The 23,312-nt window shown below is 44.9% G+C and overlaps 1 protein-coding gene across 3 annotated transcripts in view; it reads left to right on the forward strand.

Annotated features, from left to right (window-relative positions):
- Positions 1-23,312, forward strand: part of SHLD2 (shieldin complex subunit 2) — a 567,669-nt gene that overhangs the window by 106,652 nt on the left and 437,705 nt on the right. The window contains exon 1 of one of the 3 annotated variants that reach the window (XM_069240625.1): positions 17,063-17,168. The exons of the other annotated variants lie outside the window; for them this stretch is intronic. Within the exon in view, the coding sequence (XP_069096726.1) occupies positions 17,161-17,168 (8 nt within the window). The 5' untranslated portion in view covers positions 17,063-17,160. Of the gene's footprint in view, positions 1-17,062; positions 17,169-23,312 lie in introns of those variants that run through there. 3 annotated transcript variants of the gene reach the window in all.

A 23,312-nucleotide genomic window follows, 5' to 3' on the forward strand; every position in this document is an offset into this window, starting at 1 on the left:
TTGCTGGGTTGGAATCCTTTAGTGCAGCTTATCTTGATGATATTGCTGTCTTCAGCTCCACCTGGCAGGATCACCTGGTCCACCTGAAGAAGGTTTTGAAGGCTCTGCAATCTGCAGGCCTCTCTATCAAGGCATCCAAATGCCAGATAGGGCAGGGAACTGTGGTTTACTTGGGACACCTTGTAGGTGGAGGCCACGTTCAGCCACTCCAGCCTAAGATCCAGACTATTCTGGACTGGGCAGCTCCAAAAACCCAGACTCAAGTCAGGGCATTCCTTGGCTTGACTGGGTACTATAGGAGGTTTGTGAAGGGATATGGATCCATTGTGACAGCCCTCACAGAACTCACCTCCAAGAAAATGCCCAAGAAAGTAAACTGGACTGTAGAATGCCAACAGGCCTTTGACACCCTGAAGCAAGCTATGTGCACAGCACCAGTTCTAAAAGCTCCAGATTACTCCAAGCAATTCATTGTGCAAACAGATGCCTCTGAACATGGGATAGGGGCAGTTTTGTCCCAAACAAATGATGATGGCCTTGACCAGCCTGTTGCTTTCATTAGCAGGAGGTTACTCCCCAGGGAGCAGCGTTGGAGTGCCATTGAGAGGGAGGCCTTTGCTGTGGTTTGGTCCCTGAAGAAGTTGAGACCATACCTCATGGGTACTCACTTCCTAGTTCAGACTGACCACAGACCTCTCAGATGGCTGATGCAAATGAAAGGTGAAAATCCAAAACTGTTGAGGTGGTCCATCTCCCTACAGGGAATGGACTTTATAGTGGAACACAGACCTGGGACTGCCCATGCCAATGCAGATGGCCTTTCCAGGTTCTTCCACTTAGAAAATGAAGACTCTCTTGGGAAAGGTTAGTCTCATCCTCTTTCGTTTGGGGGGGGGTTGTGTAAGGAAATGCCTCCTTGGCATGGTTACCCCCTGACTTTTTGCCTTTGATGATGCTATGTTTTGAATTGAAAGTGTGCTGAGGCCTGCTAACCAGGCCCCAGCACCAGTGTTCTTTCCTAACCTGTACTTTTGATTCCACAATTGGCACACCCTGGCATCCAGATAAGTCCCTTGTAACTGGTACCTCTGGTACCAAGGGCCCTGATGCCAGGGAAGGTCTCTAAGGGCTGCAGCATGTCTTATGCCACCCTGGAGACCCCTCACTCAGCACAGACACACTGCTTGCCAGTTTGTGTGTGCTGGTGAGAACAAAACGAGTAAGTCGACATGGCACTCCCCTCAGGGTGCCATGCCAGCCTCTCACTGCCTATGCAGGTATAGATAAGTCACCCCTCTAGTAGGCCTTACAGCCCTAAGGCAGGGTGCACTATACCATAGGTGAGGGCACCAGTGCATGAGCACTGTGCCCCTACAGTGTCTAAGCAATGCCTTAGACATTGTAAGTGCAGGGTAGCCATAAGAGTATATGGTCTGGGAGTCTGTTTTACACGAACTCCACAGCACCATAATGGCTACACTGAAAACTGGGAAGTTTGGTATCAAACTTCTCAGCACAATAAATGCACACTGATGCCAGTGTACATTTTATTGTAAAATACACCACAGAGGGCACCTTAGAGGTGCCCCCTGAAACTTAACCGACTATCTGTGAAGGCTGACTGGTTCCAGCAGCCTGCCACACTAGAGACATGTTGCTGGCCCCATGGGGAGAGTGCCTTTGTCACTCTGAGGCCAGTAACAAAGCCTGCACTGGGTGGAGATGCTAACACCTCCCCAGGCAGGAGCTGTAACACCTGGCGGTGAGCCTCAAAGGCTCACCCCTTTGTCACAGCACCGCAGGACACTCCAGCTTAGTGGAGTTGCCCGCCCCCTCCGGCCACGGCCCCCACTTTTGGCGGCAAGGCTGGAGGAAACAAAGAAAACAACAAGGAGGAGTCACTGACCAGTCAGGACAGCCCCTAAGGTGTCCTGAGCTGAAGTGACTCTAACTTTTAGAAATCCTCCATCTTGCAGATGGAGGATTCCCCCAATAGGATTAGGGATGTGACCCCCTCCCCTTGGGAGGAGGCACAAAGAGGGTGTACTCGCCCTCAGGGCTAGTAGCCATTGGCTACTAACCCCCCAGACCTAAACACGCCCTTAAATTTAGTATTTAAGGGCTCCCCTGAACCTAAGAATTTAGATTCCTGCAACTAACAAGAAGGACTGCTGAGCTGAAAAACCCCTGCAGAGGAAGAACAGAAGACACCAACTGCCTTGGCCCCAGACTTACCGGCCTGTCTCCTGCCTTCCAAAGAAACCTGCTCCAGCGACACTTTCCAAGGGACCAGCGACCTCTGAATCCTCTGAGGACTGCCCTGCTTCGAAAAAAACAAGAAACTCCAGAGGACAGCGGCACTGCTCCAAAAGAACTGCAACTTTGTTACAAGGAGCAGATTTAAAGACCCCTGCAACTCCCCGCAAGAAGCGTGAGACTTGCAACACTGCACCCGGCGACCCCGACTCGACTGGTGAAGAACAACCAACTCAGGGAGGACCCTCCGACGACTCTACGACTGAGTAACCAAAGTTGTCCCCCCTGAGCCCCCACAGCGACGCCTGCAGAGGGAATCCCCAGGCTCCCCCTGACCGCGACTGTCTGAACTCTATTTCCTGACGGCTGGAAAAGACCCTGCACCCGCAGCCCCCAGCCCCTAAAGAAACGGAACTTCTGTGCAGGAGTGACCCCCAGGAGGCCCTCTCCCTTGTCCAGGTGGTGGCTACCCCGAGGAGGCCCCCCCTTGCCTGCCTGCTTCGCTGAAGAGACCCCTTGGTCTCCCATTGAAACTAAAGGAAACCCGACGCTTGTTTGCACACTGCACCCGGCCGCCCCCGCGCTGCTGAGGGTGTACTTTCTGTGTGGACTTGTGTCCCCCCCGGTGCCCTACAAAACCCCCCTGGTCTGCCCTCCGAAGACGTGGGTACTTTCCTGCTGGCAGACTGGAACCGGGGCACCCCCTTCTCTCCATTGAAGCCTGTGTGTTTTGGGCACCTCTTTGACCTTTGCACCTGACCGGCCCTGAGCTGCTGGTGTGATAACTTTGGGGTTGCTCTGAACCCCCAACGGTGGGCTACCTTGGACCAAAAACTGAAACCTGTAAGTGACTTACTTACCTGTTAAAACTAACAATAACTTACCTCCCCCAGGAACTGTGAAAATTGCACTGTGTCCACTTTTAAAACAGCTTATTGTGTTTTATGTAAAAAGTGTACATGCTAAAGTAATTAATCAAAGTTCCTAGAGTACTTACCTGCAATACCTTTCAAATGAGATATTACATGTAAAATTTGAACCTGTGGTTCTTAAAATAAACTAAGAAAATATATTTTTCTATAACAAAACCTATTGGCTGGATTTGTCTCCGAGTGTGTGTTCCTCATTTATTGCCTGTTTGTATGTACAACAAATGCTTAACACTACTCCTTGGATAAGCCTACTGCTCGACCACACTACCACAAAATAGAGCATTAGTATTATCTCTTTTTACCACTATTTTACCTCTAAGGGGAACCCTTGGACTCTGTGCATGCTATTCCTTACTTTGAAATAGCACATACAGAGCCAACTTCCTACAATGTGCATTTCCCTCCATCTCCCTTACAGGGCAATCCTCCTCTTGCTGTCACAGGAGCATGTTCTACACTCCTACCTCCAGGGCCTGCACCTACATGCCTTGAGATTGAACGGGGTAACCTGAATTCCATTTCTCTCCCCACTGAAGTGGTACATGTTACTTTATCGGCTAGGCGCCACTCCGCCAAAACTGTCTATGCTGGTAGATGGGCCAAGTTTGTCAAATGGTGTGAGGACAGACACATGTACCCTTTAAAGGCCCACTTATCCGATGTTTTGCAATTTGCTCTTTCCTCGGCACAACAGGGTTGTGCAGTTGCGACAGTGAATGGCTATCTCTCTGCAATGTTGGCATTTGTTTATCTGACCAACCCTCTTTGTTTAAGTCCCCTATAATGTTAAGGTTTCTTAAGGGGTCGACTAATATGTTTCCTCCCAGTCTGATTATAATGCCTCAGTGGGATTTAACTTAAGTTTTAACGTACCTGATGGGTACACCATTTGAACCATTACATAGTAGCCTGTTGAAGCTCATTACATTTAAAACATCACGTCGGCTGCACCTGTAAGCGAGTTGCAAGCTCTGAGTGTAAAACCTCCGTTTACCACTTTCCATCCCAACAAGGTGGTTTTAAGATCTAGGGTGGATTTCCTGCCAATTTAATTTAGGGAAGTCCATCACCCGTCTGTCCTTTTACCCTCCTCCCCATCCCTCTCTGCATCATCTGGATCTGGAAAGAGAGCGTTGATCTTCTACATGAACAGGACGTGCAAATTTAGGATGGTCGATCGGCTGTTCGTCAGCTATGTGGGCTAAATGAGGGGCAAAGCTGTCCACAAAGAACGTTGTCTAAGTGGGTTATTCTTTGCATTAAAATATGTTATGCGCTGGCAAAGAAAGATCCTCCTGAAGGCATTAGGGCTAATTCAACCAGCAAGGCGACTACTTCAGCTTTAGCTAGAGGTGTACCAGTTGTTGACATTACAAGGCAGCAACACTTTCGTAAAATGTTATTGCTTGGACTCAGAAGTGAGGAGGGATGGCCATTTTGCCCGTTCGGTGCTACAGGATTTCTTGGTAGAGGCAGACAAGCACCCACCTCCGAGTGCGGGACTGCTTTGGGGCTCTATTCAAAAGGTGAGGAATCCGAAGGTTGATGTATCTATCAGGAGAACAAATTACTTACCTTCAGTAACACTTTTACTGGCGTATACAGTATCTACCTGTGGATTCCTCCCTGACTCACCCGCCTCCCGGTTGCCTGTCTGAATATACCCAGAAGGAAATTGTTGTGAATATTTTGTATATGTTTCACATTTTATATGCAGAATGTATGTTTATATTTAAATGTATATAAAGTCTTGACTTGAGTTTGCACATGCTGTGATTGTGATGTTGGTATTCACCCGTTTGCATTGAAGGCATGAAAAAAAGTGGGTGAAACTGATGTCAGCACACCGGCGAGGATTTCTTATGGCTCCGCTGAAGTCAGAGTTGCATGCGGAGCCATTCCATTGTGACGTCCATCCTCCTCGATGTGGAGAGCTAGAAAGAAAAAAAATCTGTTGAATGCTAGTGCAATGGGAGTATTCAAAAAGTGAGGAACCCACATGTAGATACTGTATCCACCAGAAAAAGTGTTACCGAAGTAATTAACTTGTTCTTTAACTGTATTGGAGTGACCCAAGCGGATTGTCAGCTGATGCCACTCATGCATTTTATTCATGCATTGTTTGAGAAGGCTCTCCTTATTAATACAAACGATCTGGCTAATGTTACTACATATTTTGATGCTCAGATAAACAGCTTCTAGAACAATGTGTCTCTCCTGTGTGTCCAATCGGTCATTGAGAATTATCTGCATTATAACCAGATTTAATTTATAGCCAGAACGTTACCCAAACGTTCATCCTTTCCTTTGATTGTGGTCACAGCTTTGCTGATATCGGAAGTTTGATTTCAACATCCTCAGCATATGCTGAAATTTCACCTCTACTCCATATAGCATTATAGGTTTTATTTCTGCATTATTTAAGTTGCATTGCAGAATGGGTTCTGCCTATAAATGGCATTTAAATAGAATATTTTAGTGATAATATCTTTGCATACATCCAGTGTCAAAATAATCAACACACTATTAATAAGATGCACTTGAGAGTACAAAATTATGGGGCAGGGAAAAGCTATGCTGGAGTTTATGCTGCCTATTTAGAGTTTAGCGGACAGCTCCACCACTGTAGTGGTAGAGTATGCTCTTCATTAAACCCTCGGTCCACCTGTGACAGCAGTTCCTGTGAGCTATTCTAAAAAGTAGTGAATAGGATGCTTTAATTAATCTCAACATCTGGTAATTACATGCCACCTAATTTTGGAACTATCAATATGCAAAGCAGTCTCAACCCTGTTCCAGTGGAACAGTCCAGCCTGTACTGCCTGGTCAGGTCCTCCTGAACCAGAACACAAGCAACCGATGAATGGTTTCCGTCTTATTAGGGACCATCAGTTGAGTGTAGCTTAGTTCCGGTGGTACAGTGTGCACAGGACTCATGCCTCGCTGGCTGGGTCCAAACTGGAGTGACATTGTGGGCAAAAGAACAATGGGTTGGAATGCACCCTGAGCAATTGCCAGTGGTTAGACTTTTTGAAAGCATTCCTCTCATCACTTTTTGTATGTTCGATGTACCACCATAGGTGGCAAGGGTATGCCCAAACCTGGGCCCCATGCTCAGTGTGCCACTAATTTTTTTTTGTCTATTTGCCTTAACTCGGCAGCAGCTTCTTGTTGGGAAAGCTTTCAAATGTCATTATATACTTCATATAAGAAGTGCTTTCTGCATTGTTTTCTGGGGCCAGAGAAAGTCCTGTAAATCAGTGTTATTAGACGGGAGACTGAGGTGTTCTTTAACCGCATCTAGTGAGGAACTCTTTAACCATTGCTGGCATAGTTTCCCTACACTGTATGTTGTTACTATATCCGCATGTTCGGATGATATATAGCGAGGATCCAGCCTACTAGTTCTAAAACCCCCTGGAGTTGATAAAATGTTTGACACCCATTGGCATCTATTGGCCACAATAACGACACGCCGTGATGTGACAGTGAAGCATTAAACGTGCCATTCTGGACCCATTCATCGAGCTGATCTTCAGTTGCATTGATATATTTTTGCCATTTGTGAAATTTTGCAGGTGTGTGAATACAGGGCGTGTTCAATTCCTTAATCTTTGCTAAGCCCAAGTTGTACAGTTGTATTTAAAAATATCATTTGAAAAGGTATCATGTATGCTATAAATAGATCTTCCTTCCCCGTATATGCCAATGTCTCATTCCCCACACACTTTTTATGTCAATCGACTTCAGACAATATTCCTAGCCTTCTATAGTAAACAGGGAAACAACGGAATCAGAATAAATACATTTTGTATTTCTCAATAATATGCGTACATTTTCTCTTGGTGGCAATTTAAAATAATTTGACTTAGCATTTTTGAAACATCGTGCCCAGAAAAATATATAAACTTTTCAGAGTATGTTTTAGAACTCCCTTGTGGTGGAGTCGGACAATGTTCCCATGGTGTGTAATTAAAGATAGTCTTTGGGGTACTTGCTGTGTGGATGAAATGGTGCCCATAATAATTATAGCAAAACATTTCATCATAATTTTCTTTAAATTGATAAACATCTTTGTTTTCAAATACAGTAGTACTGCAATTTAGTCATCATAGAATCAACTGTTTTCACATCCCAATCATCAGAAACAATGGCGGGTATTATTATACACATATGGTATTTGAATGATCTCTTTCGGGCCATATATATCAAATGTTACTTTATCCCAAACAATCCCATCAGTAATTGGTATAGCGGAAATGTTCACAAAAGACAAGCCTCTATGGACCTTGTGAGAAGAAAAATGTGGTTTTATGACCTCATTCACCAGTTCAACTGTCGATTTTTCAGGAAGAAAATGGCCATGTATTAGTAAAAAGAATGTTATAACAAACCAAATCCAAAGCAGGAAAGCCAGTACTGTCAAGGAAAGCCACAGATAGTTCCATAGAAGAATAAAGTAAGTTGCTTTAAGCCCGTTTATCACCTTATGTGCTTTTGACAGTTTAGGTGTTGAAAAGAAGCAAATGAGTCCAAGACGTTGTCGTTGATGTCGGCAAAGTATCCAGAAGCAGTTTGTGCAAAAGCTGGAGCCGTGCTTGTAGGTGGAGTGGGTTTTTTCAGAATAAATGACGCCATCCGTCTGTGTTGAAGTTGTGTCAAATCGATCAGTTATTTCTTTATTGTTTGATGTCAGTTGGACCAATGCAAGATCATTTTCCACCCTCCACAACCTCAGAGAAGTGTCAGTGTTGCTGCTTACAACTTGTAGAGGATCTTCTTGACCAGTAGTGAGAGGGATTCAGGAAACTACTGGCTGTTCCTTTTGGTCAGCTGTGCAGGATCGGCCACATGGTGTAACTTGACATTGTCGATAGATACAAAAGGGTTTTCTTTAGCACCAGCCAACGGTGGTAGAATGACAGTTCTGGTACCATGTTTTCCCAAAACTGGGACCAGTGCACGATAGAAAGGACCAAACTCCTTTTTCACAGCAACCTTTTTACGTACTAGATCCCCAACTTTAGGAATCCAGCCTGTAGGCATTACAGGTACATCCTTAATTCCTGTGGAGGCAGCACTGGCAGAAGCGTTTTCATCAAGGAACTGTTGTAATTCCTGTAAAACAGAGACCCGTTAATTTATGTCAAAGGGTGTTTCTGCCGCCTCCACGCCAGGATCACCAAGATCTGGAACATACATTTGAGTTCCGAACAGGCACTCATATGAAGTACGACCACCCAAGGTCCTTCGAGGCAGATTGTTAAGTGCTGTCTGGACTCCATACAGGTGATTAAGCCAACCAGAACCCATACCCAAGACTCTGGCTGTTAAGGACTGCTTTAAATCACGGTTTAGTCGCTCCACAACACTACTTGGGATTAAATGGAGACTAGTACTGGAGTTGGACCCCCAACTAAGCCATAACGTCTCTGAATGCCCTTGAGGTGAAAGCAGGGCCCTGGTTCGAGTGGAAAGCCGCAACTGCATATGTACCGATAAAGACTCACAAATCTTTAATAACAGTCCGAGCATCAACCGAGCGTTGTGGCCACACCCATAGAAATCTGGAGCAGGAGTGAACAGCGACTAAGATGTATTTGTATGCACTGTCCGTTGTTAGGGGACCACAATGGTCCAAGTACACACTTTGTAATGGTTTGTTTGAAATAAGGAGGGGTGTCTGCAGTGGACGTTTAGCAGTGGAAACTTTAATTTGTTGGCAGATGTCACAATAAAAGGACATACTGCTTGGCCTCTTTGTATAGGACCGGCCACCAAAAACGGGCTTGCAACAATGATATTGTAGCCACCACACCAGCATGGGCAGATGCTGCCCCCTCATGCGCTGCTTTAATCAACTCTGATCTTATGTCTTTGTTGGGAATTCCTCGAACCCCCACGCCTGGTATCTTAACCTCAGCGTTTAGACAGCCTCCCATTTGGGAGGAATATTTCACAGGAAATGCTTTTGGGTAGGGTGTAACTTTTGCCGTAGCTTTCACGGCACCCCATAAGTCCTCGTCCGGTTCTGCACCTAAGCGGGTTACTGCAGCAACAATGGCTGTAGCTACTGCTGACTTTACGGCTTTATCAGCCAATGTGTTTCCAGAAATGTGTATTTCAATTCGTTGGTGTCCAAGTGTATGTACAACTTGGACATTTGGTAGCGTTTCCTTCAGATCCGCTACTTTCCCCCACAGAAGTCTGTGTTTGATGGTGTTGCCTTTCGAATCTCTGAACCCATTCTGACGCCAGTAATGCAGGTATTCATTGAAGGACTGGACACAGTAATACGAATCATAGACAATCATTGTTAGTTGTGCAGGATCTGTGTGTTCCAATGCCATCACCAGAGCCTTTAGCTCTGCTAGCTGTGCTGTGCAATCTCCTAGGGTTTGCGTGAACATATGTTGGGGACAAAATGCATTATCCTCCATATAGCCGCTTACAACTGCGCAAGCAGCGGAGTATTGATGCTTTGTGCCAATTGCAGGTTGTGCTGAGCCATTGGTGTACTTGACTCTTTGATACTGATCAGTAGGCAGTGTATTTACAGGAACTGGGTATTCTAGTTCATATTGCAAAAATTCTTGAGTTTGTAATTTTGGGTCAAAAATGTAGTCTACATCAGTGGCTTTCAAGGACGTTGCCCATTGAATCCAACGTGGAAGTAATGGTTTAGCGTTAGGAACGCTGGCTTTGGTAACAGCCTCAAGGGCTGGAATTGGAGACACGACAATAATGTGTTTGCCTTAGGCCAGAGGTGTTTCTTTAATGACATCCATCTGTACAGAAGTGAGGACTTTCTCAGTGGGAGCAAAGCGTTGTTCTGCTGCTGAGTACAAATGTGATTTGTATGCAATCGGGACAGTCCCACCCTCATTGAAAGTTACATAGGTGAAACCGATGGCACCAGCAATTGCTCTGATGACCAGATGTCTTTTGTTGTCCCTTATGTGTAAATGCTGTGCTGCAAGCATGTCTGTTTGCAAATCTCTGAGGATGCGTGTGTGTTCGACTGTCCAATATTTACTTGAAAAGTCAGGACGTATTAAACCATATAAAGGTTTTATGCATGATGCATAATCAGGAATGTAAGTTCTGCCAAAATTTAGGAAACCCAATAGAGATTGGAGTTTTTTAATGGTATTTGGAGGTTGTAACTGTGCACATTTTCCCCAAGAATTGTAGCGCTAGGCTCTTTCCTTCACTTGATAGCTCATATCCCAAAAACAGGACGCTAAGGAAGGCTATTTTTGTTTTTTTTAAATTGAGTTTGTAGCCGAACTTGCCAAATCCCACAACAATGCGGGCTACCAGTCTTAAATGTTGTAGTAATTCATCATCCGTGAGGTAGATATCATCTACATAGGTCAATGCTATATGCTTCAGGGTCAATGTCGTGCAAGATTGAGGTCACACGAGCCGCAAACGGTCCTGGACTGTTCTTGTACCCCTGGGGCAAACAACGGAATTTGTTCTTGGAACCTAGTGCTCTGAAACTTGTTAAGTCTGTACTCTCAGGCACTATATTTTGGAAGAAGAAACCATTGGAAATGTCTAGTGTTGTTTTGTATTTTTTGGGCACTATGTTGTTCATAAGTGCTGTGCTATGTGAATTTTGTATAGCATATGTCCGTGTATGACTGTTTCTGTAGTCTAAGACTATTCTGTAGGAATGGTCTGGTTTAGCTACTGGGAATAAAGAATTATTCATAGGTGAGACGCAGGGTTCAATTACGCCTTGGTGCTTTAGCATCATGTTTTATTGCATATTGGGGTTGAGGATGGGGTTGATTTTTTTAATGGAATTACATGATAATGGGAATCTTTGTCTTATCCTACATGCTTGCCATATAATGCGGGTGCCTGCACCAATGCCCAATCGATGGCGTAGGATTCTGCGAGTTACTCAGGATTAAGGGGTGAGAAAGAAGGTTTAATAACCTCTTCCCCATTTGGACAGGTACGGACAAATTCAAGTGGCCAATTTTGTTCGGCCAACAAAATATCATATATGTTTTCCACGCAATCCCCGAAGATTGCGTCTATTGTGCATTCAATGTGCCCTTCTAACTGAATCGTTATTTTGTACACCCTTTTCAGGTGTGGAGACACGCATGTCCGCAGTTTCTACTTGTAGGAAGTCATCAGTTGCTTTCACCTCCAGATGCTCTAGATGATTCCGGAGAACTATTGTGACCTCTGCCGCGCTGTCTAGTAGCACTAGTGCCCACTCCTTGTTCTTCAAGAGAACCCTCTTCTTGAGTGGCATGTCGAACTGCAACTGCTGCCACTTTTTTCTTTTTACATTGGGGTTTTTGCTGGGGAGGTTTCGCTTCCTTTTTAACAGAGACCTCTGTTGAGCGTTGTGATTCCTGTCTTGGTTTCACATACTCTGTTCTTCGCTCTGACTGCCCACCTCTCTCACTGCGTTTTTCTGATGAGTCCTGAAAGGAACGAGATTGGCGTGTATCAGTATATTGATACCTGTCAGGCGTTTTTGTATTATCCCTGTTTCTGAGATTATATCTATTCTGCGGGGTCTCCATTGGCGGAGATTCTCCCCTTTCTTTTTTAGGAGTTCTTTTTTTATCCTAGCTTTTCTTATTATCCTCAGGAGCTTGCTTTGTGAAATCTTTATTAGTTTTACCCTAAGATTGAGGTTTTGTTGGTCTGGCCCTCAGATTATCTCGACTAATACTAGAGTAGGTCTCCGTGATAATCTTTGGCAGCTCGCGTTCTTGATCCTGTTGCGGAACATCCCGGAGCCGCATGCGCACCGCTAATGTAACCGCTTCCCCTTTAAGGTTACTTAAAATAATTGAGGCAACTGTGGCAAAATTGCCCATTTATTGCATTCCTAAATCCAGGGCCGGGGCAGCCCCGTATTCATCTTGAATTTGTTTCAACACTTCCGGTAAATTGGCAAGTGTTGGTGTACTGTAGACCAGAGTGTGGCAAATACTGTGCCCCATGTATTACAGTTATCTATTGTGGGAAACATCCCAAATGGCAAGCACATTGTTAATATTCTGTGTTTATCCTGCGGTCCCGTATGGAGAAATACTGCTTCCAGCTCATTTATTTTTTGAGCTAGCCAAAATGGTATTTCTTCTCTTTCGGCGGGGACCTTACCATGATCGAATATACAGTTTTAGGATTAATGCCTGCCGTCACTGCCTGTGGTTGCACTGGAGCAGCAGGTGCTGGGTTTGAATTTAGTGTTTGCATTACAAACTGTACTAATTGTCTATATATTGCCCTCAGCTCAGTATATAAACGAGGGACTTCAGCTACCGCTAGGTGCGTTGCAGCAGGGTGAGGTGTATAAGTGGCCAATAAAGGCCAAGTAGGACCATCATTACTTAGAGGACCTAACCTAACAGGTAAAATTGTGTGGGGTAGGGCGCCATCAAGCCAATTATTATGTTCTTGATAAGGTAGGGGTATTTCTAAATATGCATATGCTCTGTATTGTCCAGGTACGTTTGCAAGTGTATAGTGATGAAATGTCTTTGTGTTCCCATCAACTGCTGGAAATGTGACCCAAGAATAGAAAAGTTCTGTTCTATAAGCTGCAAGTGCATCAGCCACAAATGTGAATGGATCCCCCTGGGCCGTTAGGCCATGTGCCAATAAATGTGCAGTAAGGGGTTGTCTCATATTGACTGCAAATGCTACCTGTTGCTGGTTTGCCAGGTTGAATGGTCAATTTATTCAGGGATAAGCGCACCAAAATGGGGATCATCCTTTTTGAGTTCAAGCTTGAACAACCTCTAGTGTCAGATAGGTGTTCCCTACTTAGCTGAGGAGGAAACCTTCAATACCAAGAACGTCTCCGTATATACTACTGAGGTGCCTTTGTATATAGTGAGACAGAGATACTCAGGAGGACCCGAAAATTAGAGCCTGACCAAACGTTGGCAGCGCCATGTTGCATAGGCTCTCATTATTCTAATGAGCCTACTGGATTTTGAGCGACAGATTCACCTGCGGTGTGGGAGACTGAGTCTTACCCACTACATGTGACGCCTGTCACCCTAATCCGGGTCCTGCTCCACCTAACTAGCAGTGCCTCATCTCTACCCAAGGGCAGGGATGAGTGGGCAGCGGAGCGCATGACATAGTTGATTTCTCAGGGAAATCGTGGTCACTCAGGTGTCATCCGTTTCTCTCAATTACATAAGTCTCACAAACACAATGACATACAGAGGCAGTATATGTTTCAATAAGGTTTTAATGAAGCAACTGCATCTTAGATAGCAAAGCATGTGCTGCAGTAACCAGGATGATACAGCATGACAAGATAAGAATCATGACAAGGAGAGTGAAGCATAGAGTCAATAGACGAATCCCTACCTAGACAAGATTAGAGCAAAGCGTGTTAATCTCTGTTTCTGCCCTTCAGGTTCCCCCATACCTGAACAAAGGCCTGAAGTCTGCATAAGCAGCTGTAGCGAAGCGTTCAGCAATCAGCATACAGTGACAATTTGTAAAGTATTTGTGCAACGCTTCGAACAGTAACACAGTGACAGCACACCACAAAATGAGCCCACAACAAATTTTGAACACTAGAGTAATTTCTAATACCAAACTGAAGACCAAATGACAAAAATCCAATCAGTTGAACTGAAAGTATTCAATTTTAAAGATTTTAGTGAAATTAGAACAAGAGGTGTAAAGAGTCAACTGTGGATATCTGGTTGCACTGGACCAGGACAAAATTCAACGCTCAGGCTGACCGCGATAGCGCACAGGCTGGCTACAGGGACCCTGTTGTGCCTGCTGAAATGAGTACCTTAAATTCTGGTTTGTGGAGCATTGCAAGGACCTGTGTCAAAGATGTGTTGCTCAGCAGAAACAATGTGTCAGTTCAGAGATGTGGTGGTGAGAGGTCCTAATGTGTCATCGTGAAAAGGTTTTCTCGACTAGAGCTTGTGTTTTGAAGTCCAGAGCCAAGGATGTGTCACGCAGTTAGGTTGTTACGTTGCTTCTGAGGAGCTGCGAGGCTGTGATGCAAATTCTGACATCATCAACAAGGCTGCTGTTGGCGAGAGATATGAGGGCCTGCACTGTGGATGCATTGGCAGTTCCAATACAATGACAGGGTGCAATGCGATGCATGCTTTGCGGCTGTTCCGATCTACGCAGCAGATGCGATGCATCCATTCTGTTCAGGGTTGCGCTCCGCAGCAGAAGAAATGCAATGGTTATGCTGGATCCACAGAGGCTTGCAGAGCACCTTAATCCCACTTCCAAGAGTCCTGGAGTGGGGTTGCACCACATAGCAAGATAGACTCACAGATGGCAGGGTCTAGATACAAGAGCAAGGTTGTTGCAGCCTTCCGTCTCTGAGACTCAAGTCAGGAGGCAGGCCAACTAGCTGCTGGAGTCCCTCTGGTGCTCTGGGTTTGTTGTGTAGCCATTTTAGCTATAGCTCCATGCACGTTATTTTAGCATACTAGGCCATCCGCTGTGCACTCTAACCTAGATTTATTTCATTCAGCTTCATTTTATTATTGTTACAATAGGCACTTTTACGGTCTTGTTTTATTTTCTATCTATCTAACTGTTTTGCCTAGGCCAGCACTCTGTTCTCAAGCAAGACATTCTTGCTCACTCTGTGCTTCTTCCAAGGCTACAGCAAGGTACATTGCCGGTGAACGTGGTATAAGTTTAGTCTCCGGCATTCGTAGAAAACGCACATTCTTACGTAGGGACATTTCCTCAGAACATCAGCTGTTCTAGTTTAAACACACTTCCCTGTCTCTTACACGTTAGAGGGAGATTCCAGCCAGAGAACCACGATTGTATGCTGATTGCTGAAAGCTTCATTACAGATGCTAATGCAGACTTCAGCCCTTTGCTCAGGTATGGAGGATGATGTCTTCCCAGAGGAACCTGAAGGGCAGAATTGGAGTTTAACACGCTGTGCTCTATTGCGATCTAGGCAGGAATTAGTCTATTAATTGTAGTGACAATATGGTGGCATTATTCTTATGCTTCACTTTCCTTGTCACAATTTGAATACTGTCATGCTGTGTCATTCTGGTTATTGCAGATCACGCTTTTTTATCTAAAATGCAGTTGTTTTCTTAAAATCATTATTGAAACATTTACTGCCTCTGTTTGTCATTGTATATATGAGACCAATGTAATTGAGAGAAACGGATGAGACCTGAGTGACCACGGCTTCCTGAGAAACCAATAATGTCATAAGCTTGGCTGCCTATTCATCCCTGCCCTTGGGTAGAGATGAGGCACTGCTAGTTAGCCGGAGAAAAACCCGGATTAGAGCAACAGGTGTCACCCTCAGTGGGTTAGACTTAGTCTCCCACACCGCTGGCAATTCTGCCGCTCAAAGTCCAGTAGTCTCATTAGAATAATGAGAGCCTAAGCCACAGGTTCAAGACATGCAGGTCCAATCCTTCCCACCCATGCAGGAGAGCAGCAGGCAGAAGATCAGCCCAGCAAGGCAGCAGCACAGAAAAGCAGTAGTCTAGCAGGGCAGCAGACTGGCAGTCCTTCTTCTTGGCAGAGCATCCACAAGTCCAGAAGAGCACTGACAAGTTACTCTTTAAGGTCCAGTATTTATAACCCAGTTATGCCTTTGACGTAGGGGAGTAGCTGCTAGAGGTTTCCCTTTGAAGTAGCCAGCCATCCTGCCTTCCTTGTCCTGGCTCCAGACTAACTTCAGGGGGTATGCAGCACTTTGTGTGGAGGTAGGCACATCCTATTCAACTGTAGGTAGGGCTGTGCCCAGCTCCTCCCTCTCATCCCGTTAGTGATGGCCCATCGAGGCACACCTAAGGACTGTCTAGGAGGCATACACTAAGCCCAACTGCCAACTACACCCAGTCATGTGACCCAGAGACAGGCTCCAGGCACTAAATAGCTGAGACAAGAAAATGCAAATTTTCTAAAAGTGGAATTTTCAAAATTGTAATTTAAAGTTTGACTTTACCATAACTTAGGATTTTTCAGTACAATTCCAAAGGCACCAAACATGAACTTGTTACCTGCTCCCAACTGGAAATTACAGCTTAATAAATGTAATATAGTAACTCCAATGTTATCCTACGGGAGATGTAGGCTGTGCAGTAGTGAACAACGAATCTAAGTGTTTTTCACTACCAGGACATGGAAATCTTGAAAATTACATATCCTACTTTTTGAATACATGGCGCACTGCCCTTTTGGCATTCCAGGGCCTACCCTGGGAGTGAAAAAGAAGTTTTGAGCCAGGCAAAAAATGTATTTTGCTTTGTCGAAATAGCAGTTTTAAAAATGCACACGCAGGCTGAAGTGGAAAGCCAAGCACAAGCCTGAAACATGTTTAAAGTGCTAGTTAAGTCGGTGGCACAACCTATGCTGCAGGCCCACTAGTAGCATTTCATTTATAGGCTCTGGGACTTGCAAGTAAAATAAATATAGTAATTGGGTACACACCAATCTTACCATGTTTTAAGAAGAGAGCACATTCACTTTAGTACTTGTTAGCAGTGGGAAAGTGCATAGAGTGCTAAGGCCAGAAAAAACAAATTGAGCAAAAAGTTGAGGATAAAGGCAAAACGTTCATGCCTTGACGTGTCCACATTTGTAGATCATAGCTAAGTGGATATGTTCACTCCATTAGGAAGCTAATAGTCTAGCCCACGCCTTCTTTCCATTAATCAATATTGTCCTTCAGACAGTGACGTTCCTGCTATGGCAAACAGGAAATTTCATAAGCCTGACCAGGGAAACGCTAGAAAGACTCAGAGGTCCTGAGCACAGGCTGCAGTGAAGACCAAGGGCTGATCTATGAAGGATTTCTTCTCATTCTGTGTCTGTTGGAAAATGTGCTAATACATATGGGCCCAAATGATCTATTTTCACACACAGACTCCTCATGGCAGCCAGAAGCGGCGATGCTGAAACATTCAGACAGAGAGGCAGGCTGACAGAAAAGACTGGATAAACCATCATGTTCAGGTAAAGGTTGCAGCCTGTGTGAAGGAGGAAAGGAGTTCTGGGCGTAGGGCCCAGTGGAACGGGGGCTTGTCCATGATTGTATGTAGCCCCTTTCATATAAGGCACCTTCAGCTACTCTGTGTTTCTGTTTTTTGTAACAACACTTTGCAGGCTGCGATTTCAAGACAGATACTTCAAGACCCGGAATACAGGGTAGTGCAGGCTAATTAAACAAACACCTGTAAGGCTAGTAAGACCTGCCCATAAGCACTATTGGCTTTAACAATGTTTCGTAGCCATGCTGTGCAACCATATATTAGGTTTGCAGCATGGGTAAAATGAATTTAAAAAAAGCAATATGATGCAGCCAGTGCTAATGCACTTTTAAAAAACTTATTAGCGATATCCAAATCACATCTCTTTTTTTCCCCTTTTCTGACCGCCCTCCCTCTCTGTGTGTTGCTTTGTCCCGCAACCCACTCCCCAAAATATTTTTTCTAACAAATGGGTAATGGGCTGGAAAGCATGGCAACATGGAGAGAGGGTAGGAGAGACAAACATGAAATATGGGAGAGGGCAAATGAAGGGGATGGGAGAGCACACGGACAATGGACGGTGGGAGTGATTGGGTGCATTAACATAGACAATGGAGGGTGGGTGGGAGGTGCTTGGACAAGCACACAAACAACAGAGGGTTGGCAGGATTGGCTGGGGGCAAGCACACGAACAACAGTGGGTGGGCTGAGGGTCTGGGGAAGCACAGGGAAAGCAGAGGGTTGGGTGGGGGAGTTAATGCAAGCACATGAACAATGGGGGTTGGCGGAAGGAACACGGAGGTGGAAGAAATACATTAGAGAGAGAGAGAGAGCTGAAAAACAAAGACACTCTCCTAGAGTGGATAAACAGAAAATGGCAAAGAGGTTAATTTCTGAGATTTCACTTAATGGGAAATTCCCAAAATTACACCATACACAATACAGTAACTTGACTCCCACCTAGTAAACAGTGCATGCTCTGGACTGTTACACAACACACAGTACAGAACCTGTACTGCCACTGCAACATACAACAAAGGCTTTGGACTCCTACCTGAAATAAAACACTGGCCCTGGACTGACAAACTGACCCACACCACAGGATGTGGACTCTCACTGTGCCACTTTTTAAAAGCTTCACACCCTTGACATATACAACAAGCCATGTTCTCTTAATCCTGGCACACATCACTTGCCCTTGACTCCCAACCCTCACACACAAAAGAGGCCATGGACTTTAAATACTTGCACACATTACAGGTCCTGGACTCCCAAAGATTGTTGTCAAACAAAAGTATCCAGACCTTTATTAAGTGGTATAGGTATGTTAAATAGTAATCAAACATGTGGAAGTTCTCTTCATCCACGCTCGTTCACCCTGTCTATCCCCTGGGTTCTAATGATGTATTCCCATTTTATTTGGGTGCTGTCCCGCTGTGGAAAGGGATATAGAAAGGTTGGTGATATGTGGTTGATGATAGTGATGCTGGGGCTCAGCGCTTCATCACACTAAACCCGCGTAAAAAGGTCCTTGCACAAGAACAGATGTGCAAGCCTTATATGTTCTAACCAAAAGGTTGGTACTAAGAGGAAAAGATAATTTTGTTCACTAGGGTGTATTTGATGGGAGCATGTAAAGAAATGCTATCTGGACAAGGGTGGGTATACCTCAAACATGACAGCTCAAGTTCTGTTGTACTCTAAAGATCCTCTAACAGTCATACTTGTATGCACAGATTAGTGATCTCTGTGTAGAATTAAGACAATAGGCAAAGGACGTGGTCAGAATGCATCAGCTGTCGACTCTTGGCTTTTCTGTCTAATCATTTATCTAATAAAATATCGAAAAAGGTAATCCAATATAGGCGGAGTAATCAACTAAACGTTGAAACATGTGTCCGATATACAGCATAACTCTCCTCTTTAACCATGGAGTTCTTGTGTGGTTATAGGTAACAGAGTTTTCCCAAGAGCCCCTGAATTAGGATGTTTTCTAATTGGTCTGAAGAAGATGGTGTGTTGGGTGTGGGAATAGGAGATCGTTTAGTAGTATGAAGACAGGAGTTACTATTAAGAGGAGTTTGTATTCATTTTCTTTACTTTTGTTTCACCTAAGAAATCTTAATTTACTACAGTAATTTTCCTAAAGGCTTTGAGTTGGAGGGTTTTGAAGTCGTAAAACTTTGGGCCACTTTCCCAGTTTTTTCATTAAGTAAAGAAGGGTTGGGTGGGATTACTTTAACAAATTCATTTGGGAGAATAACATATTTTTACAATTAGTCTGATCTTCAGGTAGGTTACAATACTGAAGCAGCAACACAACAGCACTCCAGGAGGATGCTGATCTCTCTTCAAAGGCAATCTAGGGATGCCTTGCATTTTTTTTTTACTTCTAAAGCTATGAGTGTTGATTAATGCCAAACAGTCTCACCCTTGGTCCAGATTCTCCTTTTTCCAGGCTGCACAACTGTAGCTGGTTCTCAGTGCCACTTCTGAACCTTTCCCTTTGCACTTGTGATGAATTCCGTTGCCTCTATCATTCAACTTGTACATGAAGGCATTGGAGGGGAGGGTTAACTCACCTTGATTCACTGAGCATGAATTATTTTGTCCCACCTCTAGCATCTTTTATCAGCTCAGCAGTGGCTAACTGAGATAACTGTACATTTTATTTCTCAACAACTGGTTTCCAGGGCTAAGCCTCCTGGTTGAGTGGTGGCATACAAGTGGACCATGCAGATTTATGTTCCACATCTATTTCTGTTTTCTGTTTTATCTCTTTAGGAGACCTAAGATATATATTGATATAGATGGCTTACTCATAGTCATGTATGCGTCAGAGAAAATTCTTTCCAATTGAGATTTCCAAAATAATTTCGAAGATAATGTTACATTTGGCAGCATGTCTTGTGGGTGACTGCCTTTTTGACCATATGTCCCCCATTACCAAAGCATCTGTGTGGCTTTCCATTAAAAATATAATTTTTTTCAAAGTTTACATCCTGTGCTATAAAACTCTCCCCTAGGCCAATCTTCCCAATTAGTTCACTAGTCTTCAGAAAACATGCCATTCTTTGACTCATGGGGTTCACAAACAATGTTATATCAGTCTTTCGCTCGAGTATGTACTCATGTTTGTGGACGTGACAATTGTTTCAAATAATCAATGATTTTTGGAAAGTATTGTGTCATTTTGGTCTCCTGTACAAAATGGGTTTCATAGGTTTGGAAGGTGTAGCTTGTGCTGTGGTCCCAACAAACAAGTTACTTACTGTCCGTAATGCATTATCTGGTAGATACTCTATCTAGCTGCAGATTCTTTACCTTTGATTTCGCCCAGACATCTGACTGGATCTGGAAACGCTTGCTCGAGCAATATCCCTGCATGCACTGTTGGGTGGGTCCATTCGGCTCTGCGTGGCGTTGTTGGCACCAAAAGTGGCGTCACGGTCCCTTATATAGGCAGCACCCAGATGCGCAAGCATCAGTTACTTTAATCACGACTTTCCATGCCAGAAGCGCAGAGCCATAACAAGAACTGGTGCATGTGTGTGTCAAAAACTAAGGCCCTGAAAAAAGATCACCCTGACCCACCCTAGCAAATAAGTCCGCAGAGCAAGAAGGCATTGGTAGGTGTAAGGAATCTGCAACTAGATAGTCTCTACTAGATACTGCAATACGAAAGGTAAGTAATCTATTTATCTGATAGAGACTTCTAGCTGCAGATTCCTTGCCTTTGATTAGATACCCAAGCAATATACTGCTATCGGTGGGCTGCGGACAAAGGCTTTCCGACTAGAAAGTCCTGCAAGACTGAACAGGTGAAATGCCCGTCCTTGCATACCTGACTGTCCAAGCAGTTAGTGTTTGGCAAATGTTTGCAAGAACACCCACGTTGCTGCCTGACAGATGTCCAGGACTGGGACTCCTCAAGCTAACCCTGCTGTTTCTGTGCTGCCCGACCCTTCTTTGCTCCAACATACCCCACAAAGAGTTGATTCTCCACCCAGAACTCTTTATGCTGTCAAAGTAGAATGACAATGATCTCTTTGGGTCCAGTCGAAGAAGTTGCGCCTTTTCCTTAGAAGAATTCGTGTGAGCAAAGAACGTGGGCAGAATGACAGTTTGTCCTAAATGAAATGGAGTCACCACCTTCGGAAGAAAAAAGGCACGGATGCAAAGCACTACCTTGTCTGGAAACACTGAGAACTATGGGGGCCTCGATGACAAGGCCTGTATCTCACTCACCCTCTGGGCAGATGCTATACCCCTAAGAAAGGCTGTTTTGATGGTACGCAGCCTGAGGGGACAATAATGCAGTTGCTCGAAAGAAGCACAAATGAGGTGAGATCTGAATTAAGATCCCACTGAAGCATGATAAAGGGCTTAGAGGAAAACAAATGTATAAGCCCTTTTAGAAACCTAATCACAATAGGGAGCTTAAGCAAAGCGGGTTGTCAGGCAGCCGCAGAAAAGCAAATAGAGCAGAAAGATAGCCCTTAAGAGTACTCAGGGCAGAGCTCTGCTGGGCAAAAGATGGAATGAAAAGAAGAACATCAGTGAGAGAAGCAGAAAGAGGATCTATAGACTTCTCTGTACAATATTTCACAAATCTTTGCCAACGGTACGCGTATACTGTTTTGTAGTGAAACGCCTGGCTGACAAGATAACGTTACAAACTTTGAGAGGAAGATCGTAAGCTGTCAACTGTCGCTGCTCAGTCTCCACGCATGAAGGGTCAGAGTTGTCAGGTTCGCTTGAGAACCCTCCCCTATTGCTGTGACAGAAGTTTCTCGTGAAGCGGCAGCCTGATCGGAGGATCGATGCTCATTTTCAGAAGTTTGGGAAACCAGGCTCTCTGTGCCCAGTCTGTAGCTGCAAAAATGACTTTGGCCTAGTTGTTCTTGATCTTCTTGAGATCTCTCGGGAGGAGTGGTACAGGCTGAAAGGCGTACAGAAGGCCCGAACTCCACTCGCGACGTAAAGCGTTCCCGAACTATTGTCACCTTGGAAATTCCAACGCACAATTATGTTGAGATTTCAGAGGCAAATAGATCTAACCAAGTCTTTCCCCGCCACTGAAAGAAACCTTGCACCACCTGTGAATAGAGACACCGCTTGTGATCAGTTAGCCATCAACGGCTGAGTTTGGCCGCTGTGGTGTTCAGAGAATGTGCCAGGAGTTGAACCACCCTGCTGGTCTAGCCATGTCAAAAGATGCAGGGACTCTTGACAAAGGGTCCACGACCCCACCCTGCCCTGCTTTTTGCAGTACCACATGGCGGTGGTGGGGTCTGTGAACACCTGCACCAGCTTCCCCTTTACGGAGGGAAGAAATGGCTTCAATGTTAGTCGGATCACCCAGAGCACCAACATGTTGATGTGGAGTCTGGATTCCGCCGTAGACCAAAGTCCTCTGATCTCCACCTCACCCAGATGGCTGCCCTATCCCAGTAGTGACGCATCTGTCACTATTGTAAGGTCTGGTTGGGGAAGGGAGAGTAGTTTACCTCTGACCCAATCACGGTTCAAACTCCACCACTGCAGGTCTTTTGCTGCTCCCGCTGATATCTTGACCATGTCAGAGAGAATTCCATGATGCTGCGCTCACTGGAGTTTCAAGTCCCACTGCAGAGCCCGCATATGCCATCTGGCATGATTCAGCAGCAGGATGCAATAGGCCATGAGGCCCAGCAGCCTTACAGTCATTCTCACGGAAATCAAGGATAGAGGCCAAAACTTTGGTATCATAGCATCAAAATCCGGGACTCGCTGCTGAGGAGGATAAGCCCGAAACTGCACTGTGTCCAGAACAGCTCCAATAAAACAGAGCATCTGAGAGGGACCCAGGTATGACTTTGACACATTTATAGTGAACCCTAGCGAATGCAGAAGGTTTGTCGTAGTCTTGAGGTGGGAGACAACTGCTTGGGGCGAGCTCGCCTTCAACAGTCAGTCATCAAGGTAAGGGAAGACTGAAACTCCTGCCTTGCGTAGTTGAGCTGCGACCACCGCCATCACCTTGGTGAAAACCTGAGATACACTGGTAAGGCCAAATTACAGCACTGTGAAATGAAGGTGTTCGTCGCCTACCTTGAACCACAGGTAACTCCTGTGGGCTGGTAGGTAG

Source organism: Pleurodeles waltl, chromosome 6 (assembly GCF_031143425.1).
Source record: "Pleurodeles waltl isolate 20211129_DDA chromosome 6, aPleWal1.hap1.20221129, whole genome shotgun sequence".
NCBI classification, from domain to species: Eukaryota; Metazoa; Chordata; class Amphibia; order Caudata; family Salamandridae; genus Pleurodeles; species Pleurodeles waltl.